The 23,190-nt window shown below is 49.5% G+C and overlaps 2 protein-coding genes across 2 annotated transcripts in view; one reads left to right on the plus strand and one right to left on the minus strand.

Annotated features, from left to right (window-relative positions):
- Positions 1-23,190, minus strand: part of ENGASE (endo-beta-N-acetylglucosaminidase) — a 639,565-nt gene that overhangs the window by 512,165 nt on the left and 104,210 nt on the right. The window lies entirely within an intron of this gene.
- DNAH17 (dynein axonemal heavy chain 17) overlaps positions 1-23,190 on the plus strand; it is a 151,320-nt gene that overhangs the window by 34,275 nt on the left and 93,855 nt on the right. The window contains exons 20-26 of the mRNA XM_050764133.1: positions 4,095-4,349; positions 6,746-6,915; positions 7,564-7,786; positions 10,309-10,425; positions 10,567-10,653; positions 12,137-12,289; positions 22,521-22,769. Of these exons, the coding sequence (XP_050620090.1) occupies positions 4,095-4,349; positions 6,746-6,915; positions 7,564-7,786; positions 10,309-10,425; positions 10,567-10,653; positions 12,137-12,289; positions 22,521-22,769 (1,254 nt within the window). The remainder of the gene's footprint in view (positions 1-4,094; positions 4,350-6,745; positions 6,916-7,563; positions 7,787-10,308; positions 10,426-10,566; positions 10,654-12,136; positions 12,290-22,520; positions 22,770-23,190) is intronic.

Raw genomic sequence — 23,190 nt, forward strand, 5'->3', positions numbered from 1 at the left:
GCTCTGTCACCCAGGCTGGAGTACAGTAGCACAGTCTCAGCTGACTGCAACCTCTGCCTCCTGGGTTCAAGCAATTCTCCTGCCTCAATCTCCCAAAGTGCTGAGACTACAGGTGCATGCCACCACACCTGGCTAATTTTATTTATTTATTTATTTATTTGTATATTTAGTAGAGACAGGGTTTCACCATGGTTTTGCCAGGATGGTCTCAATCTCCTGACCTCGTGATCCGCCTGCCTCGGCCTCCCAAAGTGCTGGGATTACAGGGGTGAGCCACTGCACCCTGCCTAAACTTCTGAACTCAAGCGATCCACCTGCCTAGGCACCCCAAAGTGCTGGGATTACAGGTGTGAGCTACCGTGCCCAGTCTCAGTCCTGTAATGTAAACACTGATTCTCCCAGTACTCAGGCAATTTTACAAATGCGCCTTCCACTGCCTTCCGAAATCATCTCATCTAAACGCATCAAACAAGACACACACAGACCTGGCCAGGCTCTGGGGGAGGAAGGACAAAAGTCATGGGAAATTTAGCTCCCGCTTAAGGGAGGTTGGAGGTGGTGTGTTTGTTGAAGCATCTATTTGTATAGCAGTAAAAAAAAAAAAATCAGAAAAAACTTAAATGACCTACGTGTTTGTGGAAGAGGGGAGTGGCTTGACCAGTTCTGGCCCAAACACAGATTCTGTGAGTTGTCCCAGCGAGCCAGGGATGGAAAGGCGTTGTGACAGGTTATTAGAATGTTTATCAAATTACGGAACAATGTTTAGAATATGGTTTCATTTGCTTAAACAAGCAAAAATCTGGGTGAGTGCTCACCAGGATGGGAGGAAGGAGGGAGGGGGGAGGGGTGTGGCCGCAGGCTTTTTCTCTCATGCATTTCTGCATTGCTTGAATTGTAAAATAATGGACACGTATGATTTGTTATAACCAATATTTACAGCGAGATGAGCTGTCCTGTCCGGGAGGGGGGATATGTGTGTGCTTGTGTGTGTACGTGTGTGCTTGTGTGTGTACGCGTGTGCTTGGATGCATATGTGCCCGTGTGCATATTTACATGTGTAGGGGGGAGGCATGCGTGTACCGAGGTGAAGTGAGGACACGAGGGAACAGCTAACGACCTGAGAAGGTCAAGGGCAGCTCCCGAGAGGAGTGGGCGTGTGAGCGGTTTCTGGGAGGGCGGGAGGAGGTTTCCATGCTGAGAAGATGGCTGTGATTTTAGGCGCAAGTGCAGGCAGCAAGCTGTTCCAGAGTTGAGAATAGAATCTGCCCCAGTTACACAGACGCTAGGTTAGCACACGTCCTCAGAATCAGTGTGTCCCGGGTGTGCCCCCTCCCACTGTCCCCAAAGCAGGCCGCTCTCAGGCACCCACGGTTGCTGCAGTCAGAGCTGTTCCACCCCTGGGCTCTGCCAGCACACACACTCGGGCTGTCTTGCAGACACCCTGGGACGTTCAGGCAGAACATTCCAGAGCTGAAGGGCCTGTTGCCCGGGAGAAGGGTCCCTCAAAAGCCTGCTGGTCTAGCAGACTCTTACGTGGTGCCAAGCTGTGGAAGACAATGAGAGGGTCAGGCATCTAGACTGCTGGGTCCCAGGACCACTTCCCAGAGACCCAGGTACCCTAGCTTGGTGGCAGAGAGTACCCAAGGGATGCTTCCCATGGGTACCAGGGTGGCCAGCCCAGAGGAATTGGGGTCAGGACAAGGAGGAGACAGAATGTGGGCCTCAGGCTACCTACAGGGGAGACCAGCGAGGGCAAAGCCCCCAGGCAGTGGGCCCTGCCTGCCCCTGGCATGCCAGGCTACCACCAGCCCAGCCCAGGTGGAACTTGGATCCCACCTGGGGAGATCCAAAGAAGTGCGGGGGACAATCTCGGCTGGAGCAGGGGGATGCCTGGAAGTTACCACAATGAAATCCTGAAGCACCTGCTCGTGCTCTGAACACTGCGCTCCCCACCCTGGGCAGAAAGAGGGTCCTGAGGGGCGAGAGCCACGTGTCAGGCACAGGTGAGCCCGCGACTGAATTCCGAAGCACACCCCAAATGCTTTCGGGCAGCCACAAGGAGCTTCAGGCTTCTCTCCCCTGTGGCTTCTTTTCATCCACAGCTTACATGCAGGGTGGCCCAGCCCAGCCCTAGGACCAACCTTCCCCTTCCATCCCAGGCCCACTGACTTCACCTCCTCAATCACAGCGTTTCCTTGTCCTAACCCTTACCAACGAGGTCCCCTGCGCAGACAAGATCCCCATGCACATCTGGGCCCAGATGGGGCCTCTCTGCAGCTGTGAGGTGGGCTCTGGGCTACAGGGGCAGTCTCCAGTTGTCTGGTACCTGAGCCTGGGTGATTTAGGGCGGGGAAATACTGGCTTGGTGTGAGAGTTGGGTAAAGGGAGTGGCTGAGGGTCGGCTGGTTTGCATATGGACGGCATGCCCCCAGCTGAGAGCCCTTTGCCATCTCCAAGAATTGCCCAGCCCTGGGAAGGGCAGGCTCTTCCTGGCCCCATAATTTTTTTTGTTTGTTTGTTTTTTAAGATGTCAAAATTGGGCCAGGCACATTGGCTCACATCTGTAATCCCAGCACTTTGGGAGATTGAGGCGGGTAGATCACCTGAGGTCAGGAGTTGGAGACCAGCCTGACCAAAATGGCGAAACCCCGCCTTTACTAAAAATGCAAAAAATTGGCCGGGCACAGTGGCTCACGCCTGTAATCCCAGCACTGGGACGCCGAGGTGGGCAGATCACAAGGTCAGGAGATGGAGACTGTCCTGGCTAACATGGTGAAACCCCATCTGTACTAAAAGTACAAAAAATTAGCCGGGTGTGGTGGTGGGCGCCTGTAGTCCCAGCTACTCAGGAGGCTGAGGCAGGAGAATGGCATGAACCTAGGAGGCGGAGCTTGCAGTGAGCCGAGATGGTGCCACTGTACTCCAGCCTAGACAACAGTGCAAGATTCCATCTCAAAAAAAAAAAGTAAAAAATTAGCCAGGCATGGTGGTGGGAGCCTGTAATCCCAGCTACTAGGGAGGCTGAGGCAGGACAATCACTTGAACCTGGGAGGCAGAAGTTATAGTGAGCTGAGATCAGGCCACTGCACTCTGGCCTGGGCGACAGAGTGAAACTGTCTCAAAAAAAATAAGATGTCAAAATTTCATAAGATACAGACAATAAAAACGTGATTAATAAACACACCCACCACCTAGGATTCGCCAGTCCTGTGTATAAGCCAATATGTTCTCTTTTTTCTTACACCAGTTTAGGTTGGGTTTTCTGTCACTTGTAACTAAAAAGATCCTGTCTAGCACTGGCCCCTCATGCTCTCTGCTCTCTGCTCTAGCCATTGATGGTAGACGTCTTTTAGTTCCCCTAACTCCCTTCCTCCTCCCACCACAGGGCCTTTGCACCGGCTTTGCTGTTGCCAGGAAAGCTGCTTCTCTTGCTCTTTGTCTACCCATCCATCAGCTCTCAGACCAATGGCCATTTCCTCAGGGCCATTCCCTGACCTGCTCTCCGTTTCACCTGAAGCAAGAGGGTGGAGATGTTTTGTGTCTGTGATTCTTTGATGAATGTCGGACCCCATTCCTGGGCTGCACACTCCCTGCCTGTGTCCCCAGTATCTATCCCAGCATGTGGTACACAGCGAGGGTGAGCTATTGAATGAGTGAATCAATGTGTGAGTCATCTCGGGGTTCCCCAGACAAACGTCACACTTGGCATATCTTCCCATGGCAGAATATTGCAAATCGGTAAAGCTTCCTATTTCCCATGGTGAGAGCTTGGGCCAGGCACAGTGGCACGTGCCTGTGGTCCCAGCTACTTGGGAGGCTGAGGCAGGAGGATCGCTTGAGCTCAGGAGTTCTGGGCTGTAGTGTGCTGTGCACTAAGTTTGGCATCAATATGGTGACCTCCCAGGAGCGGGGGGACCACCAGTTTTGCCTAAAGAGGGGTGAACCAGCCCAGGCTGGAAACAGAGCGGGTCATCATGAGAGACTGGAAGCCCTTTCGCCAACAGAGAGGCACTTCTCAAGACCGAGAGGACAACCCCTAACTTATGAACCAGGCAACATACCTCCCCTTTTTTCTTCTCCCCTGCCCCTTTCAGATGGACCTGGAAGATAACACAGAACTCATAGAGATGAGGGAGGAGGTGTCCAGCCTGGTCATCAGTACCATGAAGGAAGCCGAGGAGTACCAGGATTCCTTTGAGAGGTACTCCTACCTCTGGACGGACGACCTCCAGGAGTTTATGAATAATTTCCTGATATATGGGTGCGCAGTCACTGCGGAGGACTTGGAGACCCGGACAGATGACACCATCCCCAAGACACCACCCACCCTGGCTCAGTTCCAGCAGCAGGTGCGTGCGGACCTCACCCACCAGCCTCCTTGTCTCCAGAGTTTTCCAGGAGAGGATCACCAGGCTTGCTTTAAAACTTGGGTGAATTGTTTTAAGATGCAGGTTCTCTTGTTACCAGGTTGGGCAAGGCAAACAGATCAGGAGGTGACCGTCATTGGAAAGGTGGTTTGTTACTCACAGTTCCCAAGAAGCAGACATGGCACACCACACAGGCCTGCATGGGGGAGCATCAGGGTCAGTCAGGAGGCAGAGGGATCTGGGGGAAATAGGGAGAGTAAAGAGCCTTTATTGTGGCTTCCAGGGAAGGAATGGGCAGAGGTCACAGGCTTAGGGTTGGCGAGTTTGAATAACTTCAGCAGGCTCTAGGCTGTAGGGGCTGTCTGGTACCTGACTTTGGGGTGATGAGAGCTGAGGGCGAGTGGGTAGCAGCCCAGAAGGTAAAACCCTGTGAGAGCCCAATCAAGGGGATGGTTGGTTGGAGGCGTGGGCTCTGGGTTGGCTCATTTGCATATAAAACCACGCCCCCGAGTGAATTGTTTGTTGTCTCTCGAAATCGACTAGGTGTGGGAGGGGCCGTCCCTGGGCAAGTCCCCAGATGTCAGAGCATGAAGAACACAGAAAATCACATCTGTCAGTAATAACCTCAAATGTAAATGGATTCAATTCTCCACTTAAAAGATACAGACTGTCTGAGTGGATTAAGGTGACCCCAATATATGCTGCTTACAAGAAACTCACTTCGCCTGTAAAGACAGACTGAATGCAAAAGGATAGAAAAAGAGATTCCACACAAACAGAAACCAAGAACAAGCAGGAATGACTATAGTTACGTCGGATAAGACAGACTTTATGTCGTCCGGGCGCGGTGGCTCATGCCTGTAATCCCAGCACTTTGGGAGGCCAAGGTGGGCAGGAGATCAAGACCATCCTGGCTAACACGGTGAAACCTCGTTTCTACTGAAAATACAAAAAATTGGCCGGGCGCGGTGGCTCAAGCCTGTAATCCCAGCACTTTGGGAGGCCGAGATGGGCGGATCACGAGGTCAGGAGATCGAGACCATCCTGGCTAACATGGTGAAACCCCGTCTCTACTAAAAAATACAAAAAACTAGCCGGGCGAGGTGGCGGGCACCTGTAGTCCCAGTTGCTCGGTAGGCTGAGGCAGGAGAATGGCATGAACCCGGGAGGCAGAGCTTGCAGTGAGCTGAGATCTGGCCACTGCACTCCAGCCTGGGTGACAGAGCGAGACTCCGTCTAAAAAAAAAAAAAAAAGAAAATACAAAAAATTAGCTGGGCGTGGTGGCAGGCGCCTGTAGTTCCAGCTACTTAGGAGGCTGAGGCAGGAGAATGGTGTGAACCCGGCAGGCGGAGCTTGCAGTGAGCAAAGATTGTGCCACTGCACTCCAGCCTGGGCAACAGAGCGAGACTCCATCTCAAAAAAAAAAAAAAAAAGACAGATTTTATGTCAAAAACAGTAAAACAAGACCAAGAAGGTCACTATATAATGGTAAAAGGATCAACTCAGCAAGAGGATTTAACAATTCTACATGTCTATGCACCCAGCACCAGATCACCCAGATACATAAAGCAAATAGTAGTAGATCTAAAGGGAGAGAGAGACCCCAATACAGTAACAGTTAGGGATTTCAACACCCTACTTTCTGCGTTGGACAGATCATCTAGACAGAAAATCAACAAAGAAACATTGGAGTTAAACTGCACTGTAGCCCACAGGGACCAAAAGACACAGCTGCAGAGCACTTTATCCAACAGCCACAGAAAGAATGCGGAGAATAAGAAAACAGTTAACACACAAACCTCTAGCTCTGTTCCCGACGCACAGTGAGAAAGAGGGTCCTGTGGGCAAGGGTGACCCATGCCCAGGGGTACATTCTGCAGCACAGGGTTGGGGCAGCGGGAGGAGTTAGAGGCCCCAGGTTGTAAATCAGCACCAAGAAGGATGAGCTAGGGGTGTCCTTTAGGAGCCTGTGACCTGACTCACCTCTTGAAGCTTCTGTCCTACCCAGCTTCAGAAGTCCGGCTGCCATGACCCGTTCTGCCACAATAAAGGCTCTTTACTGCCCCCATTTCCCCCGGCTTCCTCTGCCTCCTGACTGCCCCTGATGCTCCCCTGTGCAGGCCTGTGTGGTGTGCCATGCCCCCTTCTTGGGAACTGGCACGTTCTGGGGCTAGACTCTGGGGCTGGAAGGAACAATAACTTGGCATGAGGGCCCCCGTGTGCCCCACGCTGCCCTCTGCTGACCCTGGTCCCATAGTGGCCAGCAGGTGAGCAGCTCAAGTGCAGTGCAGGAAGCACCTGGACTGAGGCCCCATCCTGATGCCCCCCAAGGCTTGCAGGCTATGACAGGCCGCCCGCCGGTGGCCATGTTTTCCAGATCGACTCCTACGAGAAGCTGTACGAGGAGGTGTCCGAGTGCGAGAACACCAAGGTGTTCCACGGCTGGCTGCAGTGTGACTGTCGCCCCTTCAAGCAGGCCCTGCTCAGCACGATCCGGCGCTGGGGCTTCATGTTCAAGCAGCACCTGAGCAACCACGTCACCAACAGGTGGGCGTCCAGCCGTGTCCTCGGAAGCCCACCAGGGAATGGCTCTCCACTTGAGTGGGTAGCATTTGTTGGGTGCCTCCTCCGGGGTAGCAGGGGTGGAGGACGGGCTCCAAGGCTCACTCGGGCTCCAAAGCTCACCCCACCAAGCGTAAGCAGAAAGGTGTCACCGGGCTGCGAGCAAACATTGTCCCTCCTCCAACCCCAGAGTACCAAGCACCTGCTTTGCCCAGGTGCCAGACGTGGAGGAAACCTGAAGTCTGGCAGGGAAAGCTGGTGCTAAACAAACAGACCAGCAGCCGTGGAATGATAGGCGGCCGTCAGTGCTGTGATGGGCACAGTGCCAGGAGAGAGCACTGCCTGGCTGAAATCCATCTGGAGGGCTAGTGAAGGCCTCTCTGGGATGTGGCCGTAGCCTGGGACTCAGGGATGGACTTGAGCTAAGCTGCTGAGGCTTGGGGTGATGTCCGGGCATGGGCTGATCGAGCTGAAGGGATCCAAGGTGGGCAGGGGCGCTCCCTCCCCAGCTGGGGCCTTCGGTGATGGCCAGTTGACCTCACCGTGGTCGTCCCCCTCTGATGGGGCTCCGTACCATCAAGGGTGGGCCCAAGGGGGACTGGGCCCATCACAAATGGTCCCCTTGTCCCTTAGCCTGGCTGACCTGGAAGCCTTCATGAAAGTCGCCAGAATGGGCTTGACCAAGCCCCTGAAGGAGGGGGACTATGACGGGCTGGTGGAAGTGATGGGGCATCTGATGAAGGTCAAGGAGAGGCAGGTGGCCACCGACAACATGTTTGAGCCCCTGAAGCAAACCATCGAGCTGCTCAAGACCTACGGGGAGGAGATGCCTGAGGAGATCCACCTGAAGCTGCAGGTACGTGGTGGGTGGGTGTGGCTGCGTCCAGGTGAGCAGGGAGAAGGTTGCAGGAAGCACCACCAAAGGAAGAGCCAGCCTGGCCTGAACCACAGACCAGCCCATCACACACAACCACGGGGGACGCTGCAGGCTAGATCCCCTCTGGACACCGGATCCCAATGGAACGGGGAGGTGCAGGGAGGAGGTTTCCAGGGGACAGGAGACCCTGGAGACTGCCTCCACGGTGACTCCAGTGCTCCCTCCGTTCCACAGATGTTTTGTTGGATTAAAAATGCCTTCGTTATAATCCCAGCACCTTGGGAGGCTGAGGTGGGTGGATCGCCTGAGCTCAGGAGTTTAAGACCAGCCTGGGCAACATGGTGAAAGCCCGTCTCTACAAAAATACAAAACATTAGCCAGGCGTGGCGGTGTAGTCTCAGCTGCTCAGGAGGCTGAGGCAGGAGAATTGCTTGAACCCTGGAGGCAGAGGTTGCAGTGAGCTGAGATCATGCCACTGGACCCCAGCCTGGGTGACAGAGATTCTGTCTCAAAAAAAAAAAAAAATACAAAATGCAAATACAAAAATACAAAATCCTCCTGAGTGCCTGTTGGGAGTGCCCAGTGGAGCTGGGTGCCAGGATGGTGGAAAAAGAACAAGGTCGGGAGACCCTGGGGAGAGATTAGGCAGCTGAAGTGGGGGGAGGGGCTGGCAGCTGCGTTTGCACAGCTCTTGACTGAGAATTCAAAAAACTACAGCTGTCAGCATGGAGGTGTGTGTGCAGGGCAAGGGTGGAAGGATGGAGGGGGTGTGTCCTAGAGCTGCCCTCCAGCCACCTCTAGGTGTGCCCATTGAGGAGACCCCGCTCCCTCCTCTCTTTGAGTCTGGCCTGGAGTTTCCATTTCCTCCCAGCCCATCCACCCCTCCTCCCTCCCTCCCTCTCCCCTTCTCTGTGTCCAGCTACAGACAGGGCCCACTCCCCCGTCTTGTGCTGACTCCAGCCAGTCCCCAAGACCCCATAGCCCTGGGGGTGACAAGAGGGAGGGGCCCCGGCCTGGGCAACACAGTGAAACCCTGTCTCTGTAAAAAATTTAAAAAATTAACCAGGCATGGTGGCGCACACCTGTAGTCCCAGCTACTTAGGAGGTGGGAGGATTGGTTGAGCCCAGGAAGTCAAGGCTGCAGCGATATATGATTGTACCACTGAACTCCAGCCTGGGTGACAGAGCCAAGACTCTGTGTCAAAAGAAAAAAAAGGACTCAGCAGGTTCTCAGCTGTCCCACCCCAAGGTGCTCCAAGCGACAAACAAGGCAACTGGGGTAGTAAAAATGCAGACAGAAACCACAGAGTCAGCAATCGTAGAAGAAATAGAGAAGCGTCCGCTGTGGGCCAAAAGTTCATGGGCTGGGATTTTTTATTTTTCTTTAAAATATTTTATGGCCCGGTGTGGTGGCTCATGCCTGTAATTTCAGCACTTTGGGAGGCCAAGGTGGGTGGATTACTTGAGGCAAGGAGTTCAAGACCAGCCTGGGCAACACGGCAAAATGCCATCTCTACTAAAAATTAAAAAATTAGCCTGGCATGGTGGCAGGCGCCTGTAATCCTTGCTGCTCAGGAGGTTGAGGCATTGGAACCCAGAAGGCAGAGGTTGCAGTGAGCCGAGATTGTACCACTGCACTCCAGCCTCAGCAATAGAGTGAGACTCTGTCTCAAAAAAGAATAAATAATAATTAAACATTTACGATTATACTATTCACCCAAGCGTGGGGAACTTGGGAAATACAAAAACTCATCTAATTGTTGCAGCCATTCTGGAAATGACAACATTATAGAGCTGGAGAAGAGCTGAGCAGTCCCCAGGGGCAGGACTGTGGTGGAGGGATAGAAAGGGGATTCCTCTGTTGTAATGGACAATCCGTATCTTGATTGTGGCAGTGTTTGGACAAATCTATATGTGGGATCAGATTGCATGGGAGACCACACACACACACACACGCGCGCGCGCGCGCGCGAATGGATCAGGTTTAAAAACGTGATGAAAGGTGAGTACATTCTCTGGTCTAGTTAACAGAGACACCAAAGTTAATGTCCTAGGTTGCCATTAAGGAGGCTGGTTTTTGTTTTTGTTTTTGTTTTTGTTTTTGTTTTTTTTGAGACAGGGTCCCACTCTGTCACCCAGGCTGGAGTGCAGTGGTACAATCTTGGCTCACTGTAGCCTCTGCCTCCCGAGTTCAAGTGATCCTCCCAGCTCAGCCTTCTGAGTAGCTTGGACTACAGGCCCATGCCATCACACCCAGCTAAACTTTTTTTGTGTCTTTTTTAGACACGGGGTCTCACTTGTTGCCCAGGCTGGTCTGGAACTCCTGGGCTCAAGTGATCCTTCCACCCAGGCCTCCCAAAGTGCTGAGATTAGAGGTGTGAGCCCCCGCGCCAGCTCCTGCACTGTATTTGCAGCTTTCCATGAGTCTCTGATTATTTCACAATGGAAGGTTTAAGAAAAGAAATGAGAAAGGAGCCCTCCTCCACCTTCGCTTCCTGCAGGAGCTGCCGGAGCACTGGACAAACACCAAGAAACTGGCCATTCAGGTGAAGCAGAACGTGGCCCCACTCCAGGCCAACGAGGTCAGCATCCTGCGGCGGAAGTGCCAGCAGTTCGAGGTATTGTACCTGGGGTAGGGGGCAAGATTTCCGGGGAGCAGCGTGGGGCTCACACAGGGCCCTGCGGCACGCAAGGTGGGGCCACCCTCGGGGCAGGTGGCCGCCCCGTGACCCTCTGTACCCTACTCTCTTCTCTCGCAGCTCAAGCAGCATGAGTTCCGGGAGAAGTTCAGGCACAAGGCCCCGTTCTCCTTCAGCGACCCCAACCCCTACAAGTCCCTGAATACGGTATTTTTGCTCAAGGGTGAGATCGGCGGGTAAGGCTGGGAACCCCACTGCTTTCTTTACTCAAGTTGTTATTCTTTCAAGTCCAGAAACGTGGCCTCCGTGGGACTGACCTTGGGGCCATGCACAAGTGCTCTTACGTGTATGCATGCGCATATGTGTGCAAGCACATGCGTGGGTATGTGAGTGAACATGCAAACCCAGCAGCTTCCAGACCATGGGGTGTCCCCTCTGTGTCTCGCTGCTCAGAGCGTGGCTCCAGGCCTCCACAGCTGAGACCTCTTAACACCTTGTGTGACCCACAGTCCCTTAGCCTGGCTCCGCCCCCTAATCCCCCCTCTGTTCACATTCAGCAGCTTCCTGTCTCCCGGGCTTAACGCTCACCTGCCACCACTCCCTGCCTGCTGCCTCTCCTGACCCACCACATCTGGCAGCAGCCACGCGTCACTCATGTTCCCATTCTGTTCCCACTGTCCGAGTTCATGATCACATCCAGTGCAAATTCACACAGCCCTGGACCTGGCAGCCCGCTCAAGCTCAGGCCCAAAAGGCTCTTGTGGGCAGGAGCGTGTGGGGGTGCTCAGGGCCCAGGGAGGCCTCTTGAGGCCCAGTAGGGCCCTCGTCAGTGCCTCTTTGCTCCCAGTGCGGTGCCCAGGTCCTGCTGGGCCAGCCCTGCCTGCACCTCCGCCTCACAGGCTCTAGCACATGTGAACCCCAGGGTCCTCAGGGTCGCCCCACTCTTCCCCTCCCTGAGCTTCAGCTCTTTGGCCTCCAGCTCCGATCCGACCCTCCCTCATGGCTGTTTCCTCATGTCACGTTCCTCAAGCAACAATGGAGATGCAGCCATTCTCTCCCTAGGGCCCCGGGCTGGGTTTTCTGGAAAGATTTGGGGTGAGGGGTACCCCGTGCCCATCCAAGGGGAGCTGTGGAGCTCCAGCTGCTGACCAGGGCAGGTGGTCCCTGCGTGTCCATGTGTGTGCACACACTCCGAGCCCACCTTTGCCACAGCCTGCCCATTACGTGTCCGTGCAAACATACCCACTAACACCAGGTGCCAACTCTTAGTCGCAGGATTTGTAAGGACACTGGGGATTTTTCCTCTTTGCTTCTCTCAATTATCTCATTTCAAAGCATTACTTAAATCATTTTTAATAAAATAAAAATATATGAAAGTGGAAGAAATGCTGGGAAATCAGGAACTCTCAGGAGGAAATGAGGCATTTGTACCATGCCCACTGGGAGTCAGTCCCCACGCTGGAATGGGTAGAGCTCACCCGCCCTCCCCTGCAGGCAGGACCCAGGAGGCGTTGGGGGATGGAGGGCTCTGTCCTCCCTCCAGGTGGGACACCATTGTATTGACACCTCCTCCCAGAAGGTTTATCAGGGAGGGCACACTGGAGAGATGAGCAGAACATCGGGGCGTGGGGTGGGGCGCCGCTGAGGGTAGGCAGCCCTACTGACAGCCCCCTCCCCTCCCCTCCCCTAGCAACAAAAGAGCATCTCGGCCATGGAAGGCATCATGGAGGCACTGTCCAAGTCCGGGGGCCTGTTCGAGGTCACCGTCCCCGACTACAAGCAGCTCAAGGCCTGCCACCGGGAGGTCCGCCTGCTGAAGGAGCTCTGGGACATGATTGTCGTGGTGAGCACAGCGCACGCTGTGTGGGTGGGGCCCGGGGTTCGGCTCGGAGCTGCCCCAGGCAACAAGAGGGCAGGCTCCGGGTGCCCTTTGGTTGTAAGAATGTGACCACAAGGTTTCTAGTGTTGGGTGGAGGCACCCGAAGGGCCCTGAGATCACGAGGCGGGGTCCCTCTGCTAAAGCAGATATGTTCACCTCTCTCTGTACGTGGGTGGGGGCTCGCCTTCGACTGCCCCCTCTCTCTTTTTGCCTCCCTTCATCTTTTTCCTCTTCCTCTTCGTCCTCCTCTCATTCTCTCTCACATCTCACCTCTTTTAAAGGAATTGTTTTAAGTAAGGAAAACCACTCAGTCTGTTCAAGATGCTCTAACAAAATCCCATAAACTGAGTGGCTCATAAACCGCAGACATTTTGTTCCTCACCGGTCTGGAGGCTGGGAAGTCCACGATCGAGGCAGATGTAATGCCTGGTGAGGACCCACTTTGTGGCTCATAGACGGCACCTCTCACTGCATCCTCACGTGGTGGAAGTGGGACGGGCCGGGGGTGAGAAATCTCTCCAGGGTCCCTTTTATAAGAGCACGAATCAGGCCGGATATGGTGGCTCATGCCTGTAATCCCAGCACTTTGGGAGGCCAAGGCAGGTGGATCACCCGAGGTCAGAAGTTTGAGACCAGCCTGGCCAACATGATGAAACCCTCTCTCTATGAAAAATACGAAAATTAACTGGGCATGGTGGCGTGCACCTATAATCCCAGCTTCTCAGGAAGCTGAGGTAGAAGAATTACTTGAACCTGGGAGGCAGAGGTTGCAGTGAGACAGGATCGCACCACTGCACTCCAGCCTGGGCGACAGAGTAAGACTCTATCTCAAAAAATAAACACATGAATAAGAGCACGAATTGCATTCCTGAGGGCCACGCCCCCATGACCTCATCACCTCCCAAAGGCCCTGCCTCCTAATATCACCTGTGAGGTAAGGATTTCAACACAGGAATTTAGGGGGGAATATTCAGACCATCAGAGGCTCAATCTATGAGAAAGATTTTGTGGTTTCATTTGTATTTCCTACTGACTAATGATGCCAGCATATTTTCTTTTTTAAAAAGTATTTTTATTTATTTATTTTTGAGACAAGGTCCTGTTCTGTTGCCCAGGGTGGGGTGCAGTGGCACGATCTCGGCTGACTGCAACCTCTGCCTCCTGGACTCGAGCAATCCTCCTGCCTCAGCCTCACAAGTAACTGGGACTACAGGATTGCACCACTACGCCTAGCTAATTTTTGCACTTCTTTGTAGAGATGGAACCTCGCTGTGTTGGCCAGGCTGGTCTCGAACTTCTGGGCTCAAGCGATCCATCCGTCTCAGCCTTTCAGAGTGCTGGTATTACAGGCGTCACCCGCCAGTATCTTCTCATGGGCTTCTTTGACATCTATATATCCTCCTTAGTGAACTGCATATTCATGTCTTTTGTCCATTTTCTAGTTGACGTGTTTTTTTTTTTCTAATTGACTTTAAGTTTTTTTTTAAATCCAGTTATTTATATAAAGTCCCTTGTGAAAACAAAACACAATAAAAACAAACTGAAAAGGAGGGACATGGTAAAATTGAAAAAGGAGGCTGGGTGCCATGGCTCATGCCTGTAATCCCAGCACTTCAGGAGGCCAAGGCAGGTGGATCACCTGAAGCCAGGAGTTCAAGACCAGCCTGGCCAACATGGTGAAACCCTGTCTCTACAAAAATACAAAAATTAGTTGGGCGTGGTGGCAGGCACCTGTGATCCCAGCTATTTAGGAGGTGGAGGTTGCAGTGAGCCAAGATCGCACCGTTATACTCCAGCCTGGGGAACAGAGTGAGACTGTCTCAAATAAATAGGTAAGAAAAAGGAGGCTGGGTGTAGTGGCTCATGCCTATAAACCCAGCACTTTGGGAGGCTGAGGCAGGTGGATCACTTGAGTTTAGGAGTTCAAGACCAGCCTGGGCAACATAGCAAGACCCCTGTCTCTACTAAAAATACAGAAAATGAGCTGGGCGTAGTGGGTGTGCACTTGTGATCCCAGCTACTCAGGAGGCTGAGGTGGGAGGATCACTTGAGCCCAGGAGGTGGAGGCTGCAGTGTGCTGCGATGGTGCCACTGCACTCCCACCTGGGCCATGGAGTGAGACTCTATCTCAAAAAAAAGAAAAGGGAAAGAAAGGAAGAATTTAATGCTTTTGCTCAGTGTCTTCCTCAGTCTCCTCTTCACCAAAAGAGCTTCTAGCTTTTCCACCACTTTTTCAGCATTGTTGTTTTTGCCCGGTTCTTTTTGTCTCTCTTTGATATCTTTTTTACATTCTTTGAACTTTGGAATTTCTGTGCATGCTCAGCATTCAGGAAGCTGCTGGGCGTGACTTAGGGGCTGGCAAATCTTCAGGGTCTTGTCGATCTTCAGGGTCTTGTCCCTCCTCGTGAGGCCCCTTTCTCCTTGTGCTTCAGGAGCTTGATGTTGCCAGTGCCTCCACCCTTCCATTCCAGGATATTGTTCCCTGAAACAAATCAGAAGAGTTTCACCCACATTTTAAAAAGTCCCTCTTCCTCTTCCTCTAGCATTTTAATTTCTTGCTCAGGAATAGAAGCTATTGGCTCAAACTGAGGGTCCTGGTTGGACTTGTCTCCACTCTCAGTGGAGGTGTCGTGGTTCTCATGAGTGGCCTCGGTAGCCACCATGGTGGCCGTGGCTCGGCTCAGCTGGGCTGGGTTCTCCACAGCCACTGGGAGCTCCTTCCCTCTGCAGCCAGCACCTCCCTCCCGCCCAGCAACCAAAACTGAGTTTTTTACTGTTAAATTTTGAGAGTTCTTCATATGTTCCAGAAACTAGCAATTTGTCAGGTTGTGGTTTGCAAGTAATTTCTCCTAGTCTGTAACTTGTCTTTTCGTTCTCTTAACAAGGTGTTTCTCTGAGCAAGAGTTTTTGTATCATTTTGTTTTTTTTGAGGCGGAGTCTCACTCTGTCACCCAGGCTGGAGTACAGTGGCACGATCTCAGGGATTCTCCTGCCTCAGCCTCCCGAGCAGCTGGGATTACAGGCGCCCGCCACCACGCCTGGCTCATTTTTGTATTTTTAATAGAGATGGGGTTTTGTCATGTTGACCAGGCTGGTCTCAAACTCCTGAGCTCAGGCAATCCACCCGCCTTGGCCTCCCAAAGTGCTAGGATTACAGGCGTGAACCACCATGCCCGGCCAGTGTTAGTATAATCTTTAATTAAATCAAGTTTTTAAAATGAAACTTGGATATAATCCATTTTATCAATTTTTCCTTTCATAGATTATGAACTCTTTTCCTAGATCCTACAGATTTTCTCCTATGCTTTTATAGTTTTCTGTTTGTCTATGAGCCATTTTGAGTTAATTTTTGTATAAGGAGTGAGGTTTATTGGGTTAAGCTTCATTTATTATTTTTGTTTGTTTGTTTATGGATGTCTAATTGCTCCAGCACCATTTGTAGACAAGTCAGTCCCTCCATTAAAAAACTTTTTTTTAGCCGGGCGCGGTGGCTCAAGCCTGTAATCCCAGCACTTTGGGAGGCTGACACGGGCGGATCACAAGGTCAGGAGATCGAGACCATCCTGGCTAACACGGTGAAACCCCGTCTCTACTAAAAAAATACAAAAAAAGCTAGCCGGGCGAGGTGGCGGGCGCCTGTAGTCCCAGCTACTCGGGAGGCTGAGGCAGGAGAATGGCGTGAACCCGGGAGGCGGAGCTTGCAGTGAGCTGAGATCCGGCCACTGCACTCCAGCCCGGGTGACAGAGCGAGACTCCGTCTCAAAAAAAAAAAAAAAAAAAAAAAAAAAAAAAAAACTTTTTTTTTTTTTTTTTTAAATGGAGTCTCACTCTTATCACCCAGGCTGGAGCGCTGTGGTGTGACCTCAGCTCACTGCAACCTCTTACCTCCCAGGTTCAAGTGATTCTCCTGCCTCAGCCTCCTGAGTAGCTGGCTTTACAGGCACCCACCACTATGCCCGACTAATTTTTGTATTTTTAGTGGAGATGGGGTTTTCATGTTGGCAAGGCTGGCCTTGAACTCCTGACCTCAAGCGATCCACCTGCCTCGGCCTCACAAAGTGCTGGGATTACAGGCGTGAGCCATGGCACCTGGCCCCGCTCCATTTAATTTATTTTGTATCTTTGTCAGAAGTCAGTCGGGCACCTTAGTGGGCTGCTGCTGATGGGTTCTGTGCTCTGTTCCATTGGTCTTTGTGTCTATCCCTCCACGATACTGCACAGTCTTGATTACTAGAGCAATCTAGTAAGGTTTGTTATACAGAGTGATTCCTCCCACTTTATCCTTTTTTGTCAAAATTGGTTTGCTCTTCTAGGACTTGTACTTTTCCATATGAATTTTAGAATAAGCTTGTTACGCTTATAAAAAAGTAAAACCTTATTGGGGTTTTTATAGGAATTGCATTAAAACTATTAATCAGTTCGGGGAGAACTGACATGTTGACTCTGCCTCTCAGTCCCTAATGCAGAATATCTCTCCATTTATTTGGCTCTTCTTTGATTTCTTTAGTCAGCATTTTGTGATTTCATTTTGTAATAGCGTTTAAGATCCTATACGTATTTTGTTACATTTATACCTCGTGTGTCTTTCCTTTTCTTTTTAGAAGTGATTGTATTAATAAGTGGCATTGTGTCTTAAATTTTGGTTTCCACGTTTGTTTGGGTATGTACAAATGTGAATAATTTTTGTGTGTGTGTTTTTATCTTGTGACCTTGCTACACTCGCTTACTAGTTCTTGGATGGCTTTTTTAGACTCCTTAGGGATTTTGTACATAGACAATAATGTCATCTGCAAATAGGAACAGTTTTATTTTTCCTTTCTATTCTGTATGTCTTTTATTTCTTTTTCTTGCCTTATTGCGGTGGCCTGAACTTCCAGTACTCTGTTGAATAAGAATGGTGAGTGAGTTCACACATCCTTGCATTGTTCCCAATCTAAGAGGAAAACCACTTTGCCATTATGTATATTAGCTGTAAGTTTTCAAGCTGAGGAAATTCTATTCCTTCTGTTTAGACTATTCATCATGAATGGGTGTTAGATCTTGTCAATTTTTTGTGTGTCTCCTGATATGATTGATTTTTGTTTAGTCTACTAAGATAGCGGATTAATATTGACATTATTTTCTTGAAACAGAGTTTCGTTCTATCGCCCAGGCCTGGAGTGCAGTGGCGTGATCTTGGCTCACTGCAGTCTCTGCTTCCCAGGTTCAAGCGATTCTCCCGCCTCAGCCGCCTGAGTAGCTGGGATTACAGGTGCCCACCACCACACCCAGCTATTTTTTTTTGTATTTTTTAGTAGAGACAGGGTTTCACCACGTTCTTCAGGCTGATCTTGAACTCCTGACCTCAGGTGATCCACCTGCCTCAGCCTCCCAAAGTGTTGGGGTTACAGGCGTGAGCCACCGCGCCCGGTCATTTACATGAGATTTTTAGTCACAAATTCAATTTCTTTAATGGCCATATAGGCTTGCTCATGTTGGTCTGTTTCAAATTTGTGAAAATCTTGGTAGAGAATTTTGGTAGCTTGTGGTTTCTGAGGAATTCGTTTATTTCTTCTAAATTGTTTAATTCAAGCATGAAGTTGTTTGTACTAGTTCCATATCATCCTCTAAATGGTTGCAAGCTTGGCAGTGGTATTTTCTATTTCATTCCTAGTATTGGTGATTTGTGTCTTCACTCTTTCCATCTTTGTTGGTCTTAGTAGAGGTTTATAAACTTTATTGATTTTTCAAAGAACCAGATTTTTGTTTAATTTTTGTGTTGTTTTATTTTAAATTTCATTGGTTTCTGATCTTTATTATTTTGTTCCTTCCTTTGCTTTGGGTTTATTTTGCTCATTTTCTAGTTTATTGAGGTGGAAACTTAGATTATTGATTTGAGACCTTTTCTCTTTTCTAAAGGAAACACTTTGTGCTATCAAATTTCCCTCTCTACATTAGCTGTGTCCCACATACTTTGATACTACATTCAGTTCTCTGTGTTTTTTTTTTTTTTATTTCTTTTGAGGTTTCCTCTTTGACCCATGGATGATTTAGAAGTGTATTTTAAATTTCTAAGTGTTTAGAGATTTTCCTGTTGCCTTTCTATTATTGATTTCTAGTTTGATTCCATTATGGTCAAAGAATACACTGTATATAACTTTCATTATTTTAAATGTATTAAGCTTTATTTTATGGATCAGGGTATAGTCTGTCTGGGTGAATGTCCCACGGGCCCTTGAACAGAATGTGTGTTCGGCTTTTGTTGGGCGGAGTGTTTTATACGTGTCAATCAGATCCTGTTGGTTGGTTGTATTGTTCTGTCCTTTTATAGTCTTGCTAACTTTCTGTCTAGCAATTCCATAAACTGCTGAGAGTGGGGTGTTGAAATCTCTCCAACTGTAATTATGGATGTGTTTGTTTCTCTTTTGAGCTCGATCAGTTTTTGCTTTGTGTATTTCGAGGCTCTGTTGCTTGGTGTGTACAGATTTGAGATTATTGTCTTCCTACAGGTTGACCCTTTTTCCCATTATATAATGGTCTTTTCGTCTCTAGGAATGTTCTTTGCTCTAAAGTTGGCTTTATCTGATACTAGTATCGCTACTTCTATTTTTTTCCTATTGTTTTTGACTAGTGTTCATCCTGATCTTTTTCCATTTTTCAATTTTCAAGCTACCTGTATTTTTGTATTTGAAGTGAGTTTCTTATATATAGCATATGGTTGGGTCATGTGTTTTCATCCACTCTGCCAGTCTCTGGCTTTTAATTGATGTATTTAGACCATTTTGCATTTAACATCATTATTGTCATGTTAGAGCCTATGTCTGCCATTTTGTTTTCTGTTTGTTCCCTTTGTTTCTTGGTCCTTTGACTCTTTTAACATTTTTAGGATCCATCCTGATTTATTTAGAGTGATTCTGAACATAGCACTTTATATAGTTTTCTTAGTGGTTGTTTGACAGTCACTGATATCAGCATTTTGTCACTTTTGAGTGTAGAAATCTTACTTCCATTTAGATCTCTTTGCCATCACCTCTGCCCCTCTTAACCGTAACATAACTGTCTTAAGTATTTCCTCAATATACGAGCAATCTTCCATGGTCTTGTTTGTTGTGATATGTCCAAGGTTTTTCAGTTGTAAGAGGGAGAAGCCAGAAGTAACAAGGCTGCTCCGTCTTGGCAGAACTGAAAGAACTAACAACTTTTTAAAGAATGCAAGCAGGCTTTTTGTTTGGGTCAGATGCTAAGACAGCCCTGAGGAAATTGGGATTTGGGTAGGTTGTGGAGGGGTGATATTCAGGGAGAAGAAGAGGCAATTCGGGAGCCTGGGAATTTGCCAAACAAGAGCAGTCTGGGTCATGTCTCTGTGGGCTGCTCTGTGGCCTCCTAGGCAGCAGAAAGATAAGGACAGGCCAGGTCTCCGTGTGTGAAGGGAGACTGGACTCCAAGCATGGAGCCTCTTTTTCCCAAGTATTTCTTCTTTTGTGTGTGTGCAGATGTTGGTTTCTGCCATTCTGTCTCCTCTTTGCTCATCTGTTTTCAAAAATAGTTGAACTCTTTCCTCTTTTACTTTTTTGAATGAACTTTTGTCAAATCCAGCTTGGTGTGGTGGCTCACACCTGTAATCCCAGCACTTTGGGAGGCCACGGTGGGCGGATCACTTGAGGCCGGGAGTTTGAGACCAGCCTGGCCAACATGGTGAAACCCCACCTCTACTAAAAATATAACAATTAGCTGGGTTTGGTGACATGTGCTTGTAGTCCCAGCTACTGGGGAGGTTGAGGCAGGAGGATCACTTGAACCCAGGAGGTGGAGGCTGCAGTGAGCTGAGATCACATCACTGTACTCCAGCCTGGGAGACAGAGTGAGTGAGACTCTGTCTCAAAAACAAAAGAATCATTTGTCAAATCTTCCTCCCCTCCAAAAGGAAGCTATTATGACTTTAAATGGAATTGAATTAACTCATTTGAAGGAAATTAATCTCTTGGCAGTATTCCATTTTCTCATACAAGAGTATGCTCTGTCTCTTTTATTTAATTTTTAAATTACATTATAGTAAATGTCTTCATGCTGACCATACTGAGTCAAAATATTTCTTACACAGGGGGAAAAACATATTTGGAGTCACAGGCTTTTTTACAGCCAGGCCTTAAGAGAAGGTACAAATTGAAGGCCTCTTGATACTTTTTCAACAATTAACTGAATTTGAGTCTCTTTTATTTTATTTTATTTTTTTTTTTTTTTGAGGCAAAGTCTCTCTGTGGCCCAGAATGGAGTGCAGTGACGTGATGTCCACTCGCTGCAACCTCTGCCTCCCGAGTTCAAGTGATTCTCCTGCCTCAGCCTCCCCAGTAGCTGGGATTACAGGCGCCTACCATCACACCCGGCTAATTTTTGTATTTTTTTTAGTAGAGATGGGATTTCACCATGTTGGTCAGGCTAGTCTCGAACTCCTGACCTCAGGTGATTCTCCTGCCTCAGCCTCCCAAAGTGCTAGGATTGCAGGCGTGAGCCACCGCGCCCGGCCTCAAGTTTCTTTTATGTGATTGGCATTACAGAACATAGTGGCATCTGAGAGAATGGGATATACACTTTCCCACAACAAAAAATTGTTTGCGTAGATGGGAGAATAAAATCCACGTTTCCCAGGAGATGACAGCATTTGAAGTCAGGATAATTCAAGAAAAACTCTCCAAAACACACTAGCCAAGACATTTTATGATAATAGGATGCAGGCTAATCTTGAACCTGCCAGAAAAAGCCATCAACTCCTATGTAGATTAAGGTTTCAGACCGTCGTATCTTCAAGGCAAATGTCTTGTAAACACTCTCAGTTTTTACTTTCTCGAGCACAGATGTTTCTCAAGCCCAGATCTTCCCCACTGTAAGTGCCCATGTCAACAATCTCTCATTCCCTCAATGACTAGCAGTTTCCAGCTTCACAGCCATTTTCATGTTTATACTGTTGGTTAGGTTATTCCTGGGTAGTTTGTATGTTTTGTTTCATATTGTTGTGAATGAAGTGTCTTCTGTTTTTTTTTTTTTTTTTTTGAGGCGGAGTCTCGCTCTGTCGCCCAGGCTAGAGTGCAGTGGCGCGATCTTGGCTTACTGCAAGTTCCGCCTCCCGGGTTCATGCCATTCTCCTGCCTCAGCCTCCCGAGTAGCTGGGATTATAGGCACCCACCACCACACCTGGCTAATTTTTTTTTTTTTTTTTAATTTTATTTTTAGTAGAGACGGGGTTTCACTGTGTTAGCCAGGATGGTCTTGATCTCCTGACCTTGTGATCCGCCCGCCTCGGTCTGCCAAAGTGCTGGGATTACAGGCGTGAGCCACCGCGCCCGGCCCTGTTATATTCTTATCAGTGGAAGCTGGGTTACTGTGCAGTAACAGCCCCACAAATCTCTGTGTACTGAACAAAAGTGTATTTCTCATTCATGCAAAGTGCATACTGTAGTTCCAAGCAGTTGTTCCCTGGGAAGTTACCTGTCAAGGACTGGTTGCACAGTGCAGGCTGTGGATCAGCGATGCCCCTTCGTGATTGCCAAGGCAGGCAAGGGGAACACCAGGCTGGGTATTGTCAGGCATCACTCACCTTTTATGGGCCAAGACAAGCTACATGGACATAATGGAAGTGAAAGAAAACTGGGTCCTGGCCAGCAACAGCAGGGCCCTGACACAGGCTTTTGCTAAAATGCCTTTTAACTGCTTTTATTTTTATTTATTTATTTTTGAGACAGAGTCTCACTCTGTCACCCAGGCTGAAGTGCAGTGGCGCGATCTCAGCTCACTGCAACCCTCGTCTCCCAGGATCGAGTGATTCTCCTGTCTCAGCCTCCCAAGTATCTGGGATTACAGGCGTGCACCACCACACCTGGCTAATTTTTGTATTTTTAGTACAGACGGGATTTCACCATGTTGGTCAGGCTGGTCTTGAACTCCTGACCTCAGGTGATCTGCTCACCTCGGCCTCCCAAAGTGCTGGGATTATAGACATGAGCCACCATGCCCAGCCAACTGTTAACTTTTAAATCTTACCTTTTATGATGCCACCGTTGTTTTTTCTTGTATCCAGTCACTTTAATGATCTCTGGTATTCGTTCTAAATATTCCTCATTGGGCTTTGCTCCCTGCGAGTAAGTGCAGAGAGGTAAGAGGGTTGTATTCCTGAGTCCTCCTTGACAAGAGTGAAAGCAGAAACGGGGTGTTTTTGTTTCAGGTAAATACCAGCATCGAGGACTGGAAGACCACCAAGTGGAAAGATATCAACGTTGAGCAGATGGACATAGATTGTAAGAAGTTTGCCAAAGATGTGAGGTCTTTGGACAAGGAGATGAAAACCTGGGATGCCTTCGTGGGGCTTGACAACACCGTGAAGAACATGATCACATCCCTGCGTGCCGTGAGCGAGCTGCAGAACCCTGCCATTCGGGAACGCCACTGGCAGCAGCTCATGCAGGCCACCCAGGTACCACGCGCCATGGTGGGCGGAGGGGACCGCCCCTGGTGGCCAGCCCTGCTGCAGGATGAGCTGTCCTGAGCTGCCTAGCCAAGGTGTTCGGGGCCCGATGGTGGTAAAGCCAGTGTGGGCAGGGCTGGCTTCGTGCACAAGTGACCTGTGCAGTCACACAGGGCTCCATGTTGGTTGGGGGTGGTAGGGCAGGCTCCGTTTACCATCTCAACTTCACCATCTCAAAATTCTTAGTAATTTCCTTTTTTTTTTTTTTTTTTTTTGAGACAGTCTCGCTCTGTCGCCAGGCTGGAGTGCAGTGGCACGATCTCAGCTCACTGCAACCTCCGCCTCCCGGGTTCACGCAATTCTTCTGCCTCAGCTTCCCGAGTAGCTGGGACTACAGGTGCCCGCCACCACACCTGGCTAATTTTTTTTT

Source organism: Macaca thibetana, chromosome 16 (genome assembly GCF_024542745.1).
Source record: "Macaca thibetana thibetana isolate TM-01 chromosome 16, ASM2454274v1, whole genome shotgun sequence".
In the NCBI taxonomy this organism is placed as follows: Eukaryota; Metazoa; Chordata; class Mammalia; order Primates; family Cercopithecidae; genus Macaca; species Macaca thibetana.